At 36.2% G+C, this 14,356-nt stretch overlaps 1 protein-coding gene across 1 annotated transcript; it reads right to left on the bottom strand.

Annotated features, from left to right (window-relative positions):
* Nucleotides 1–7,773: 7,773 nt before the first annotated feature.
* LOC133180796 (uncharacterized) lies at nt 7,774–13,848 on the bottom strand. Its single transcript, XM_061315264.1, has one exon. It carries the CDS (start codon nt 13,846–13,848, stop codon nt 7,774–7,776), a length of 6,075 nt encoding a protein of 2,024 aa, XP_061171248.1.
* Between the last annotated feature and the right edge of the window lie 508 nt (nt 13,849–14,356).

The following is a 14,356-nucleotide window of genomic DNA, read 5'->3' as shown; positions in this document are numbered from 1 at the left end:
CAAAACCCTGTCCAGCTGTTAACTGATAACCCCCCCCCCCCTCCAAAAAACCCCCCAGATATTAAAAACATAGCAAATAAGGAAAATAAATGTGATATTTCTCTTCTAATTCAGATCTTATGAAGCTTTGGATTCATCTTTGAAGAAAAGTGCTCAGAAGCTGATAATTGCAATGGATTTGGCTGTGCAAACATTTGCAGGGGAGACTATGCAACTTGTCAGGAAGGTACTACTTGGAAATCCATCCTCTTCTTCAAATGAAAAGGAGAGAGGAAAAGGGAAAAGGAGAGGTGGAAGAGCTAGAGCAAGGTACAGAGGGTTGCATGGTGGCCGTGAGAGTACTGGATATTCACATATAGCAACCACTGAAAATTTTTTCCAGAATTACTGTGACATATTTGGAAGGATGTTCTTTTTAGCAACAGGGTTAGTATTCAGACAAGTCTTGCCTTGAGTAGCCGTTTTTCTCATAATTCTCATAAAAATTATTTGAAATTTTATTCCTAAGAACTGCTATCAGGGATAAGCAATTTAATCGGTTTATTGTGATTTTTTACTTTTTGATATGTTGAGATACAGAGACTTAAAGGACTTATCGCATGATCTTTCAAAAATCGTAATTTTATGAAAAATATTATCTACAGCCTTGTTTATTAAAATACTGAATACAAAAAACGTTGATGAAGTCATATTTTAAGAGATATTGAGAGTTGAAATTCAAATAGGCAATATGCATATTTCAGTCGGATTTCGGCGAAATACTGCTCTGATGTCATAGGCGACAATTCAGTGATAGAGAGATGAGAATATGCACACTATTTACGAAGTTAAATGCAGCTTAATTATGAAAAATGCTGAAAAAAAAAATTCCTAACATGCTTTTTATTAACTATAGAAACATTTACTAGTTCTAAGGTTTAAGGCTTTTGAGATATTTTCGTTTTTTTTTTATTCCAAACATTTAGAATCTGTAGCTCTGATTACGGCAATGTTTCGTAATTGGAAAATTATTTTGCAAGACCGCCATCCTTTACAAAACATAATTATTTAAATTAATGTTATGCTAAAAATGAAGAATAACAAAGTTACATAATATTAAATGTGTGAATCAAGTAAGTTTATACATGTGATAAGATGACAAATCAAATTGTATTGTGATGGCGACTTTCTTCGTCTTGGTCGCATCTCCCTTGCTATCTTCGCTGCTATTTTTACAATGTTAACAGATTTTTCAGATTTTTTTTTTTGCTGACAGTTCTAAAATATAAGGTTAGATATTCAATTTCATATCGATAAAATCGGTGATTTGGTCATCCACAATGCAGAAAATTTAGGTTGTATCACGTATATTTTAGTAAGAAGAGCTGATCAGCCATTGTCGCCTTTGACATCACAAGGTCACGTGATCGCTATCGAATTAACTTAGATTTTTAATTCAGGGGTTTTCATTTGAGTCAATAATTGGTTAATTACAGCGGTTTATCGGCAGTAAAAACACTTAGTTTATAAACAGTGGTCATAAGGAACGTTTTACGCTATTAATTTCAAATAATTAAGAAACATGCGATAAGTTCTTTAAAAACTAGTATTTAGTATGTAATTATAAATTATTTTTAATTATTTATTATTATTTCGTTATAACTCTTCATTTATAGTTAAATGATTTGTTTAAAAAAAGTGTAAAACAACTGCATCCTAACATCCAAGCATGCTTTATTTATATATAATTAAAGAATGAAAAAAGGAAAGTTATGTTTCATTTAAAATCCTAGTAAAATATCATGATATTATTGTATATATATAAATTTGGGGGGGGGGGGGATCATGATGTTTCACGATACAAAGTTTTAAGTGATATCCATCCCTAATTGTTTTGCCAAGAAAAACCCCTGAAAATTGCTATACTGATCAGAAATACAACAAGCCTTTATTATAAATGTGAAATGTGGAGATATCGAACAGTAATCAAGCTCATAACAGGCCCGTAGGAAGCAATTTCACTTTGAGGGGGCACAACCATACATTTTCAGTTGAGGGGGCACTATCGACTACCAAAATTCCTTGACAAGCAATAAAAAAAAAAAAAAAAAAAAAAAAAAAAAAAAAAAAAAAGTCTTCAAACATTATTATAGAAGGGCCACAAGCATGTAGTACCTATGTTTTCTATAGTATTCTATATATCGGCAAAATTATTGGGGGGGGGGGCATGCCCCCCCCCCCCCCCCAGCCATGCATGAGTCCATTCAAACAATACAAATCAGTAGCAGAGCAAACAGACCTCTAAAACATCAGAGGTGGGATCAGCTGCCATGGAGGAGTGAGCATTACCTGTCAAATGGTCACACCCACTGTGCGCTCCTTAATTGTCATGATCGGCCAAACGAAAAATCTGTTGAAGTCGTCACATTTATCATGAAGCTTTGTTGTTAGGTTAACATTGTCTTTTCTAGTAAAATATCCAAATATGAAACAGATGTGTCAGACTTACGGTATCTTTTATTTCAAGCTTACTGGGATGTATCAAGTGGAAATATGAATGGAAGTAACTATTGTTTAAAAAATAAAGTTTGCATTTTAGTGAATGTCGCAGAATAACCTCGGTCTTGAAATGTTGTTTGAAATATAAAAGCCGAAGTGTTAGCCAAGGCTTTTATATTTTGAACAACATTTCAAGACTGAGGAGGTAATCGTGCATCATTCACGACAAGAACTTTATTAGCTCACCTGAGCTTTTCTGATTGAAATTTGTCCGTTGTCATCGTCGTTATTGTCATAATTTTTTTCAAATTTTCATCTTCTTCTCCATAACCATTGGACCAATATCAACCAAACTTGGCACAAAGTATCCTTGGGTAAAGGGGATTTTAGTTTGTTCAAATGAAGAGCCACACCCTCTTTTAAGGGGAGAAAATAAAGATAAAAGTAAAAATTGGTTGGGGTCATTTAAAAATCTTCTCAAGAACCACCAGAAAAGAAGAAATGAAAGCTTCCTGACATAGTGTAGATTCAAGTTTGTTCAAATTTTTACATGGGTATAAATAGGAAAAATCTTTAAAAATCTTCTCAGGAACAGCAAGCCTTGATTAGTCATATTTATATGGAAGCATCCATAAGTAGTGTAGATTCAAATTGTTCAAATCATGACCCTTGGGTTTAGGGTGTGGCCACTATGAGCGATTTCGTCCCAGTTCCCAAGTAACTATAAGCCCTACCTGGACCAAACTTGCCTGGATATGCATCTAGGGATGGACGCTACCACACTTTCTTCGGATGCTGGATCTGACCTAGATTTTCCAGATGAGTGACCAGGTTAAAGTTTTTGGAGCAGGTCCATTCCCAAGTAACTATAAGCCCTACCTGGACTAAACTTGATGGATGATGCATATAGAGATGTTCACAACGTTACCACACTTGCTTCAGATGCTGGATCTGAGCCAGATTTTCCAGATGAATGACTAGGTTAAGATTTTGGAACAAATCCATTCGAAAGTAACTATAAACCCTACCTGGACCAAACTTTAATGGATGATGCATCTAGGGATGTACACTAACCAACCTGCTTCAGATGCTAAATCCGACCTGGATTTTCCACATGAGTGAATTTTAGCCTAAGGATGGAAACTTCCAGACTTGCTTTGGATGTTGGAACTGATCAAAATTTCTTGATTAGTAAACAGTTTAAAAGTTATTTTGAGCAGGTCTTTTTCCAAGTAACTATAAGTCCTACTTAAACCAGACTTGCATGGATATTGATCTTGGGATGTACACTAACTAGAAAAAAATATGTGAGATTTGCCTTACTTATAGATAACATTCGTCGAGGTGAGCTTCGTAATCTTTGGTTACCTGTGTTTGAAATTTTTGGGCAACATTGCTTCGTCTATCAGTTAATTCTGTTTTATACTTCCATGGATCCTTTACAGTGTTGTATTATACTCAGTTGACCGTTAGGGCCCTTGGGCCTCTTGTTTGATGATGTTCATGATTTATTGGAGAATAAAGTCTGTGGCATTTCTTTGATCTTGGCAATTACTGGAGTAGAATACTGTATAATGGGTATTTTTTACGTGCTGCTAATTTTTACTCATTTTTACAAGTTTTATAAATCCGTGAAGTTTAAACGCGTAAAATTTCACAGAAGAAAAAAATGCCTCACGTAAATTTTCAACATCCTATGTATGAGAGTGATGGTAATTACAGTCCCTGAAACATTCTACTTTCCCACTTGAATGGTGAGCGAACGCTGAACGAACGGTGAACGAACGCAGAGCGAACGGTGAATGAACGATGTTTGAACGCTGAACGCAACTTGGTGAACGATGTGTGAACGGTGAGCGGTGAGCAAACGCAGAATGCAGAATGCGAACGGAGCAGGAATGCAAAGTGAAAGGTGAACGAACGGTGAACGCAAGATGAACGATATATTCGGAGTGCCTCTGGTCTTTTCCTTGCATTGAAACTATTTTATTGTATTATAATGTCAGGTGCCAAAAATAAATAAATAATAAATAGGTAAACCAATAAATGAATGAATAAATAAGTCAATAAAATAAATTCTCCAAAATTGTCCTAAGAAAAATGATGCATGCACATTAAGTTTTTAATCACACGGTTTTTATTGCATTTAAACATTGCAATCGTTGCCGAATGCTGAAGTATAAACAAATCGGAGAAAACTTCTGACTTATAGAATGAATTAAAGCGGTTGTAACATCCATTCATATATCTCCGTGTCAGGGCGATTTCGTGTAAAGTAATGAAAAAAAATTAATTACAAAGGTCAGTGGACGTTTTGCATTTATACGCTCGTATTTTAAATTTTTAATACAATAAAATATTTCGTGTCATTTCTATTTTTCATGATGATTTATTTAGCAGACTTCTACATGTATATGTAGATGGCCTTGGTTATACTCGGACAAGATAATACAAAGATACATATTCATATTATGTGTTATAAATTCAATTTTCAGAACTTGATATTTAAGTAATATGCTGTTATAGTTTTTATTAAACAGACAAATGAGAGAGAGAGAGAAATATTCCGTTTTAGCCCCCCCCCCCCCTCCTTTCAGGCTTCACTAAATGTTTGTACCTATATCAAACAAAAACTGAATTTTTTTTCTAAATATATCAGACAGTGAAAGTAACTTTTTTTATCAAATCATATCCATTTGTTTGACAGTCATACTCGTTTTTATTTTCCTGCTTCAAGTTCACACGAAGTCCACGTGATTGTCCTGTGAAGCAAAATCATTTGACACTGTGCAGGTGTGAAAGTTTCGTCACATCGAAGACGAAGTGCAAGTATTTCCAACAAGTTATAACATTTATTTTTATCATTTCTAGATTTGATCCCAACATTTGTATAATAAATGAATAAAATACATTGGGCATTAACACTTGAATTTGAAACATACTCTCTGCCAATTTCAAATACCACCGCCGACACGTGCATATTTTGAACTACTATTGTTTTGTGACTTTTTTTAGATGCATGTTTGTTTTGAGACTGAAAATTTTGTTCTAAAAAAGACCTTAACTTTTTATGCCCCGCCATGAATATGGCCGGGGCATATAGTGTTTGTCATGTCCGTCTTCCGTCCTTCTGTCTGTCCTTCCGTCACACTTTGCGTTTAGCTCTGTTCAAAGCTCAGTTTCAGAGAAACTATCCAAGATGTTTTTATCAAACTTCATATGCTGATAGATATTGATGAGGGCTATGCAACTGCATCAACATTTTTAGCTCACCTCGACGGAGTCGAGATGAGCTTATGCTATACCCCCGGCGTCGGCGTCGGCGTCGGTGTCGGCGTCGGCGTTAGCGTCGGCGTCCCGGTTAAAGTTTTAGGAGCAAGTCCATTCCCAAGTAACTATAAGCCCTACCTGGACCAAACTTGCATGGATGATGCATCTAGGGATGGACACTACCACACTTGCTTCGGATGCTGGATCTGACCTAGATTTTCCAGTTGAGTGACCAGGTTAAAGTTTTTGGAGCAGGTCCATTCCCAAGTAACTATAAACCCTACATTGACCAAACTTATATGGATGATGCATCTAGAGATGAACACTACCACACTTGCTTCGGATGCTGGATCTGACCTAGATTTTCCAGATGAGTGACCAGGTTAAAGTTTTTGGAGCAAGTCCATTCCCAAGTAACTATAAGCCCTACCTGGACCAAACTTGCATGGATCATGCATCTAGGGATGGACACTACCACACTTGCTTCGGATGCTGGATCTGACCTAGATTTTCCAGTTGAGTGACCAGGTTAAAGTTTTTGGAGCAGGTCCATTCCCAAGTAACTATAAACCCTACATTGACCAAACTTGCATGGATGATGCATCTAGGGATGAACACTACCACACTTGCTTCGGATGCTGGATCTGACCTAGATTTTCCAGATGAGTGACCAGGTTAAAGTTTTTGGAGCAGGTCCATTCCCAGGTAACTATAAACCCTACATTGACCAAACTTGCATGGATGATGCATCTAGGGATGGACACTACCACACTTGCTTCGGATGCTGGATCTGACCTAGATTTTTCAGATGAGTGACCAGGTTAAAGTTTTTGAAGTAAGTCCATTCCCAAGTAACTATAAGCCCTACCTGGACCAAACTTGCATGGATGATGCATCTAGGGATGGACACTACCACACTTGCTTCGGATGCTGGATCTGACCTAGATTTTCCAGATGAGTGACCAGGTTAAAGTTTTTGGAGCAAGTCCATACCCAAGTAACTATAAGCCCTATCTGGACCAAACTTGCATGGATGATGCATCTAGAGATGAACACTACCACACTTGCTTCGGATGCTAGATCTGACCTACATTTTCCGGATGAGTGACCAGGTTAAAGTTTTTGGAGCAAGTCCATTCCCATGTAACTGTAAGCTCTACATGGACCAAACTTGCATGGATCATGCATCTAGGGATGGACACTACCACACTTGATTCGGATGCTGGATCTGACCTAAATTTTCGGATGAGTGACCAGGTTAAAGTTTTTGGAGCAAGTCCATTCCCATGTAACTGTAAGCCCTACCTTGACCAAACTTGCATGGATGATGCATCTAGGGATGGACACTACCATACTTGCTTCGGATGCTGGATCTGACGTACATTTTCCAGATGAGTGAGTAGGTTAAAGTTCTTGGAGCAAGTCCATTCCCTAGTAACTATAAGCCCTATCTGGACCAAACTTGCATGGATGATGCATCTAGGGATGAACACTACCACATTTGCTTCGGATGCTGGATCTGACCTACATTTTCTGGATGAGTGACCAGGTTAAAGTTTTTGGAGCAGGTCCATTCCCAAGTAACTATAAGCCCTACCTGGACCAAACTTGCATGGATGATGCATCTAGGGATGGACACTACCACACTTGCTTCGGATGCTGGAACTGACCTACATTTTCCAGATGAGTGAGTAGATTAAAGTTTTTGGATTAAGTCCATTACCAAGTAACTGTAAGGCCTATCTGGACCAAACTTGCATTGATGATGCATCTAGGGACTCATAAATATTGCTAGTATTATATTTTGCTACCTTTGACTGACACCATATTCTTGGATTTTTAATTTAAGTGAAGAAAAAGAAATTGAATTAAAAAATTATTTATTTTCTAAGACCATTGTAATCTTTAAAAATACTCATCAATAGCAATAATTATTACATGATGACTTTGTAAATAAACAATCAAAAGCATTGAAACAGTTAAAGCAAGTTCATCGTTGTTAATCACTAATATGCACAGACTGCTTTAAAATTGTTCTTGCTCTTTGTTTTGTAATATTAATGTCAATATAATTGGGAAATGGTCAGAAAAGTATGTCTGTAAAACATCACACTTTACACACTCAATATGTTCATTTTTGATGTATACATGGTCCAGAAGAGAGTTGTTGTCTGTCGTAGGGTTGGATACAATTTGTTGATACTTGTATGAGTTCAGAAGTTTTAGAATCTTATGATTAGGTTTCATATGAATGTCTATGTTGAAATCTCCTAAAAGAATGTCTGTTTCTTTACTGCTTTTCATACATTCATTAAGAAGAAAGTGTTGAAGAGTGTTAAACATTGTTTTTGGTGATGAATAAAGGACTGCCAGTTGTAGACATTTGGAAGGTAGTTGTGGATCTTCAATGTTTATAATAACAGACTGTACAAATTCTTGATTGATTTTCTTTGATTTTTGTTGGCATTTAATTTGGAATTGAAGATTTGAGCTGGTGAAAACTATAATTCCATATGGTGATCTGGATCCATCTCCAGAGAGAATACATGTATCAAATCTCTGCATGCTGTAGTCTGGAATTTGAAACTGTTCATCAGGATCCCTTGAACAAAGTTTTGATTCCACAAATGTCATGATGTCAGGTTGGTAAAGGGCAACATCTTGAAGAACATCAGCATGGTGCTTGTGAAAAGATCTCACATTTTGATAATAAATTTTAAAGTTTAATTTTTCCTTCTGAGCCAGTGGTATGCATGCAAATTCTAGTTTCATGCTGCTCTCCAATCTCTGCATTTCTTGTTTCACAGAATGATCAATGTGAATTTTATTTTCATTTAGTTCTCTTATAAATAGGTTATTTATGCTCTTGACTCTACTGAGGGATACATAATGGCAGTGTGGAAAACATCTTCCATTAAAATCAACCACAACTGATTCCATGGTATCTCCTTGACATCTGTGACAAGTTTTAGCTGCAGCTGGACGGAGTGGAAACTGCTCCCTGATGACTTGTACAGATTTGTACCTTCCAACCATAAATGCTCTCTTGACTTTTGTTACAGGTGTCCATTTTTTATCAATTTTTGATGTATAAAATTTTCTTCCATTCTTTCTACAGGTTTTTCCTATAATGTCATTGTCAAATAATATCCATAGTATATCAGATTGTGTTGAATTGATAGAAAAGTTTGTGACATCCTTAAGAAAACCAGAGGCACCATTTGCTAACCCATCTTCAACATCTATGTTTACAGAAATTTCACATCTCATATTTTTGCATAAATTTAAGGTTTTCTCTAGCCCCATTGTCTTACTTGTGTCTTCTGGTATACTTTTCTTTACTTTTTCTTTTATATCCTTATCAACATCTCCTATGATATAGTCATTAGCTTGAAGAGTAAATTTTTCTTGATGTGAAAGAGCAAATATTCTTGAATTGAAGCTTCTGACATCTTTATTTTTTAGGAAGATGTGCGGAACTAACAGTGGATAATCTTGTTGAGTTTCATCTTTGTTGATTTTTCTTTCTTTCAAGATAGCAATATCCTTTTCTGTGTATTTGCATTCACGAATGCGATTCAGAATAGCAGCAAATTCCTTTGATTCACTCTGACGCATTATTTGAATTAACTGAGAAACCTTGAAGTTTTCTGTCCACAGGTTGGTTGCTAGTGGTCCATAATCTTCCTTGAGATTCTCAAATATCCAGCCATCAAATACAGGTTTTAGTTGGAATAAATCCCCCACAGCCAAAACAGAAATACCCCCAAATATCTTTGATGATCCTGTTATTTGTTGTAAACGCAAATGAATATATTGAAACATCCTGTTTCCAACCATTGAAATTTCATCAATGATGATCATTTTCACCTTTTGGAATTTACATCTTAAAGTGTTTAGACGGTCACTTTTCAGTGGTTTATAAGAGAATCCCTGGTTTGCTGGTATTTGGAACAGATTATGGATGGTGTTGCCATTAATAAGAAAAGCTGCTTTTCCTGTTGGGGCTGCTAACAGAACCTTTGGCTCATCAGGATTACTTCCAGGTTGGTTATTAAAGTGACGGTTTAGAGCCTGGTAAATGGACTTAACAACTACTGTTTTGCCAACTCCAGCCCCACCCGTTAGGAAAACATATACTGGTTTATTTTCACTTTTCATGTGATGAAGAATTTCAATGAAAAAAAGGTACTGTTCTTTGTTTAAAGATTGGACCAGTGAAAAATATTCATCATCGTTCATATATTTTGTAACTATTTCTTGCAAGTCATTCACAGTATTTTCTGGAGATGTAACATTTAAAGAACCATCATAGGAAGGATATTCTAAAATTTCTCTTGTACCTTCATTGATGTCTTCCTTGTCATAAGCTTCTGAGCATGGGGCAACAATGTTCCACTGATCTTCCAGTATATCTTCATTGACTTTTTTGATGTCCTCCATTGCCTGATCTAATTCTCTCCATGTATGATTATATTCCTGCATTTTTTCTAAGATATCTGAACTATCAAGAAGGTCAACAAATCTCTGATAGTATGTTTCCCTTTGTCCAATAATTCTTTTCTCTAACCTCCATGGATGATACAAAAACAAGCATTCACGGTAAAAATTTTCTGGATCATTCTTTTCATTGTATCCCACACAGCGTATCACAGCTTGTTGTCGTCTCTTTGTCACAGATGTACATTTGACCCTTTTTGTTTTAGCTTGACAGTTTTCTTCAGTTTGATCCATATCATTTTCTTCTCTTTCATTATCACTTAAATCTTGAAGTTGGTTGTTAGTTTTTGATTCAGTTGTTGATGTCCTATAAAGGGATACATAATCAGCCAGACAAATGTTTTCCATCTCTTTTGGTCTATCCTTATATCTGGAAATGTTGTTGCTTTCTTCTATGTCAGTTGACTCATCTGGTAGGCTTTGAATTTGTTCTGTACTCTTTAACATAATAATTCTTTCATTTTCTGGAGAAGTATTGATAAAGATTACTTCTCGTGATGATTTTCTTAAAGGCATTTGAAGAATATAGTAAACAGCCTCCTGAGCAGAAACTTCCACATGGCTTAAGAATTTGTTACCAATCATTTTTACTTGCTGTCTGATGTCCAGGTTTCCCTCTCTTGCCTCTTTACAAGCATTATACAGCAAGGTACTCATTCCTCTTTGTGCTTTTGAAATATAACTGACAATATACATAACACATGCATATGCATCAAGGATGAACTGAATGTCCATGTTGGCTCTCCAGGCTTTAATAAGAATAGGGTTATAATTATTTATCCTTATTTCATCCAATTGTCTTTTCAAAAAGATTGTTGTAGTTTTAATAGATGATCTAATTGCATTGATGTATTGGTCATCAGAAAGTCTCATTTCATTAAGGAATTCCTCAAGTGTTAAATTCTTTCCTTTTTTCATGTTGTCTAAACATTTCTTTATGCGTTCCCAGTTCTTTTTGTTTTGTTCTTTGTCTTTTTCAGGTATGCTATCATCTAATGGATTCAGGATGCATGTTTCTTTCATAGGAGGCTGAGGAAAATTAAATCTGCAGTCATTTTTGTTCCTTTTCTTACATGTTCTGCCATGAGCGTGGTATTGGTATTGCACTAATTCTTCTATTTCACTGTTCTTTGCACATGAGACATGTGAATTGATAAAATTCACAATATCACTTTCTTCACTTTCTCCAAATTTTGGAGCACTTTCTATCCAGAGCACCATGTGAATATGTGGGGAACCTCGCATTTGAAATTCAACTTTATAAAAATAATCTGTCACTTTTCCAACAGGGCAGAGGGAAGACTTCAGTACTTGGTTTATGAAAATTTGAACCTGATGATCAAAATGCCTGGCACAAGTTACTGGGTCTTTTCTAAGCAGTTCTGCCTTCTTAAAGAAGCTGAACAATTTTACATCATCTTCAGAATATCTTTTCTTCTCAACTGTCCATCCTAATATTTGTAATAAATGTGTCCAGTGAGTTTCAGCTGCAGAGAATGATGTAAACCATGTTGGAATGCCAAGTTGCCTGATGAGTGCAAAAATGTCTTTTTTTGCTTTCTCCCAGTATGGAGGAGAACCTCTGAGATCGCGAAATATTCGAAATCCTTCATTCAGTCTGCAGAGTTTTTCAAGGTTTTCAGGATGTTTCAAGTACCCTGCAGAGATATTTTCATTTTTCTTTGTTTTTCTAAGGCAGATGTTTGCTTTGTCTAAAACAGTTTTAACTTGAAGCTTTTTAAATTTAAAAAATATGTTTGGAATATGGCTAGCAACCCTTCTATCCATATTTCGTAGCTCTGATCTACATATGTCACTGTATGTAACCTTTACTTCCCGCTGGCTGTTTTCTGGTCTAGCATGTCCACAAAATATGGTTGGAAAACTCATCTCTTCAGCATTTTTGTCAAAGAAAAGATTTAAAGGAGTATTACCTTCACCTGGGGCAAATGAAATAACTTTTGCTCTCTCAGTTTCAAGATCCTGAGGTTGAAGAAGAGTGTCAAGAGTACCACAAGGTAAATCCTCTTCTGGTACCTCATTCCAGTCATCTTCTTTGTGTTCTTCTTTCTCAGTACAATCTGATTCCAGTTCTTTACACTTCCAAGAGTGGTCCAATGTGATTCCCGCTTCCTTATAAAAATTACTGTTAGACATTAACCATTCTACTGCTCTGATGACTTTTTCAGGTCTCACTGTTTGATAGTTAACATGATGCTTATACGAAAGTCTTCTTTTAAGTTTCATGGGTATTGTAAAATTTTCATCAAGTACTCGTGGTAATTTTGCTACTGTTTGATTCAAATTTGAAGGGACATTGACAACATTTCCATGAAGACTTATTTGTTTTCCTCGTGGGAGCTCATGGAGCTGCATGAATGGGATCCTCAGGGATACTAATTTTTCTTCCACTTCTGTCAAATCTAGCTCGGTTGGTCTATCTGTAAAGCACATCCCATTACATTTGGAGCATGGTGGTAGTTTGTCATTAGCAACATATCTACAGCAGGTCTGGCATATCCATTCTTTTTCATCAAAACTTTTTAAAGAATTCAATATTTTAAATCTTAAGTTTTCAGATACCTGCAAACTTGCAGCTAGCCTTACACCATCTCTATACCACATTTGGAAGCAACATGTACAGATGTAGGATGGACCTTCCTTCACTGCATTATAAAAACTTGTAATCAAATTCTCCACAGTGCCCTCTTTCTTATGTTTTTTAGCACACTTTTCCTTGATTCTGAAATCCAAATCTTTTCTTTTATTCTGTTTATGTAATTTTTCGTTTTCACGATTTGCTAGTGACGAACGTTTCCTTTCATTTTCTTTTGCCTTCAGCTCACCATGCATTCTTAAATATTGTTTATGATTTCGTTCTTTCTGTCTGTTCGTGATGGAGGAGCGTTTTGCCGCATTCTCCTTTTCTCTTTGTTCAGTATTAAGTCTTACATGTACTTTATGGTTTCGTTCTTTCTGTCTGTTTGTGATGGAGGAGCGTTTTGCTGCATTCTCCTTTTCTCTTTGTTCAGTATTAAGTCTTACATGTACTTTATGGTTTCGTTCTTTCTGTCTGTTTGTGATGGAGGAGCGTTTTGCCACATTCTCCTTTTCTCTTTGTTCAGTATTAAGTCTTACATGTACTTTATGATTTCTTTCTCTCTGTCTGTTCGTGATAGAGGAGCGTTTTGCCGCATTCTCCTTTTCTCTTTCCTCACTTTTTCTGCGTATAACCTGCATATGTAAACATGCATTCTTCTTTCTTGTCTCTGAGTTGCGCTTTGCCATGTTTTCTTTAATTCGCTGTTCATTGTTTTCCCTCTTCTGTTGTTTATGGAGTTTTTCCTTCAGTCTGTTTATCAAAGATGATTTTTTTCGCTTGTTTTCCTTTTCTCTGTACCTGGGGTCCATTCTTTGAATTCTTTTCCTTTCTCTTTCTTTTTTTCTGGTACTGTGCACTATGGCATCTCTATTTTCAGAATCGATTCTACTTTGTTGTATTTGCTGAAACTTGAAATAGTCAAATAAAAGTTTTTCATCTTTTGTTTTTTCACAATTTTGGCCATCTGTTCCCTGTTGATTGTTTGGTTCTGAAGTCATGCTTAAAACTACATCATAATGATTTAGATTTTTGTGATAAAGATATATGTTTCCATCATGCAGTTGAAATTCTGGTTCTATGAATTGTCCTGAGAATTTTAGCCATGCCCACCTTGGTCCACTTTTGGTATATGTGTATACAGTCCCTGAAACGTTCTACTTTCCCATTTTTCCGTTCGCTCACCGTTCGTTCATCGTTCGTTCAGCGTGCGTTCACCGTTCGTTCACCGTGCGTTCACCGTTCGCTCTCCGTTCACAGTTTTGCGTTCACCGTTCACCGTGCGCTCGCGTTCACCGTTCACAAAGCGTTCAGCGTTCGCTCTTCGTTCCGTTCACTTTGCGTTCACCTTGCGTTCAGCGTTCACCTATCGTTCAGTTTTCATTGTCATTCGGAACTCCGAAGTGAAAGGACTTATCTTTTTGTAGTTAAGGAGTTACAGGTTTTTTTTTTTAATTTATTAACTAACATATCGTGTTTGAAGAATCATTATTTCATGAGGAAAAATAT

Source organism: Saccostrea echinata, unplaced genomic scaffold (assembly GCF_033153115.1).
Source record: "Saccostrea echinata isolate AGI-Se365-2 ecotype Australia unplaced genomic scaffold, CSIRO_AGI_Sech_v1 ptg000007l, whole genome shotgun sequence".
Lineage (NCBI taxonomy): Eukaryota > Metazoa > Mollusca > Bivalvia > Ostreida > Ostreidae > Saccostrea > Saccostrea echinata.
This window is presented reverse-complemented; position numbering and strand designations above follow the sequence as displayed.

Excerpts from the sequence above, each read along its gene's own strand:
- LOC133180796 (XM_061315264.1), bottom strand. The coding sequence starts at position 13,848 with ATGACTTCAGAACCAAACAATCAACAGGGAACAGATGGCCAAAATTGT.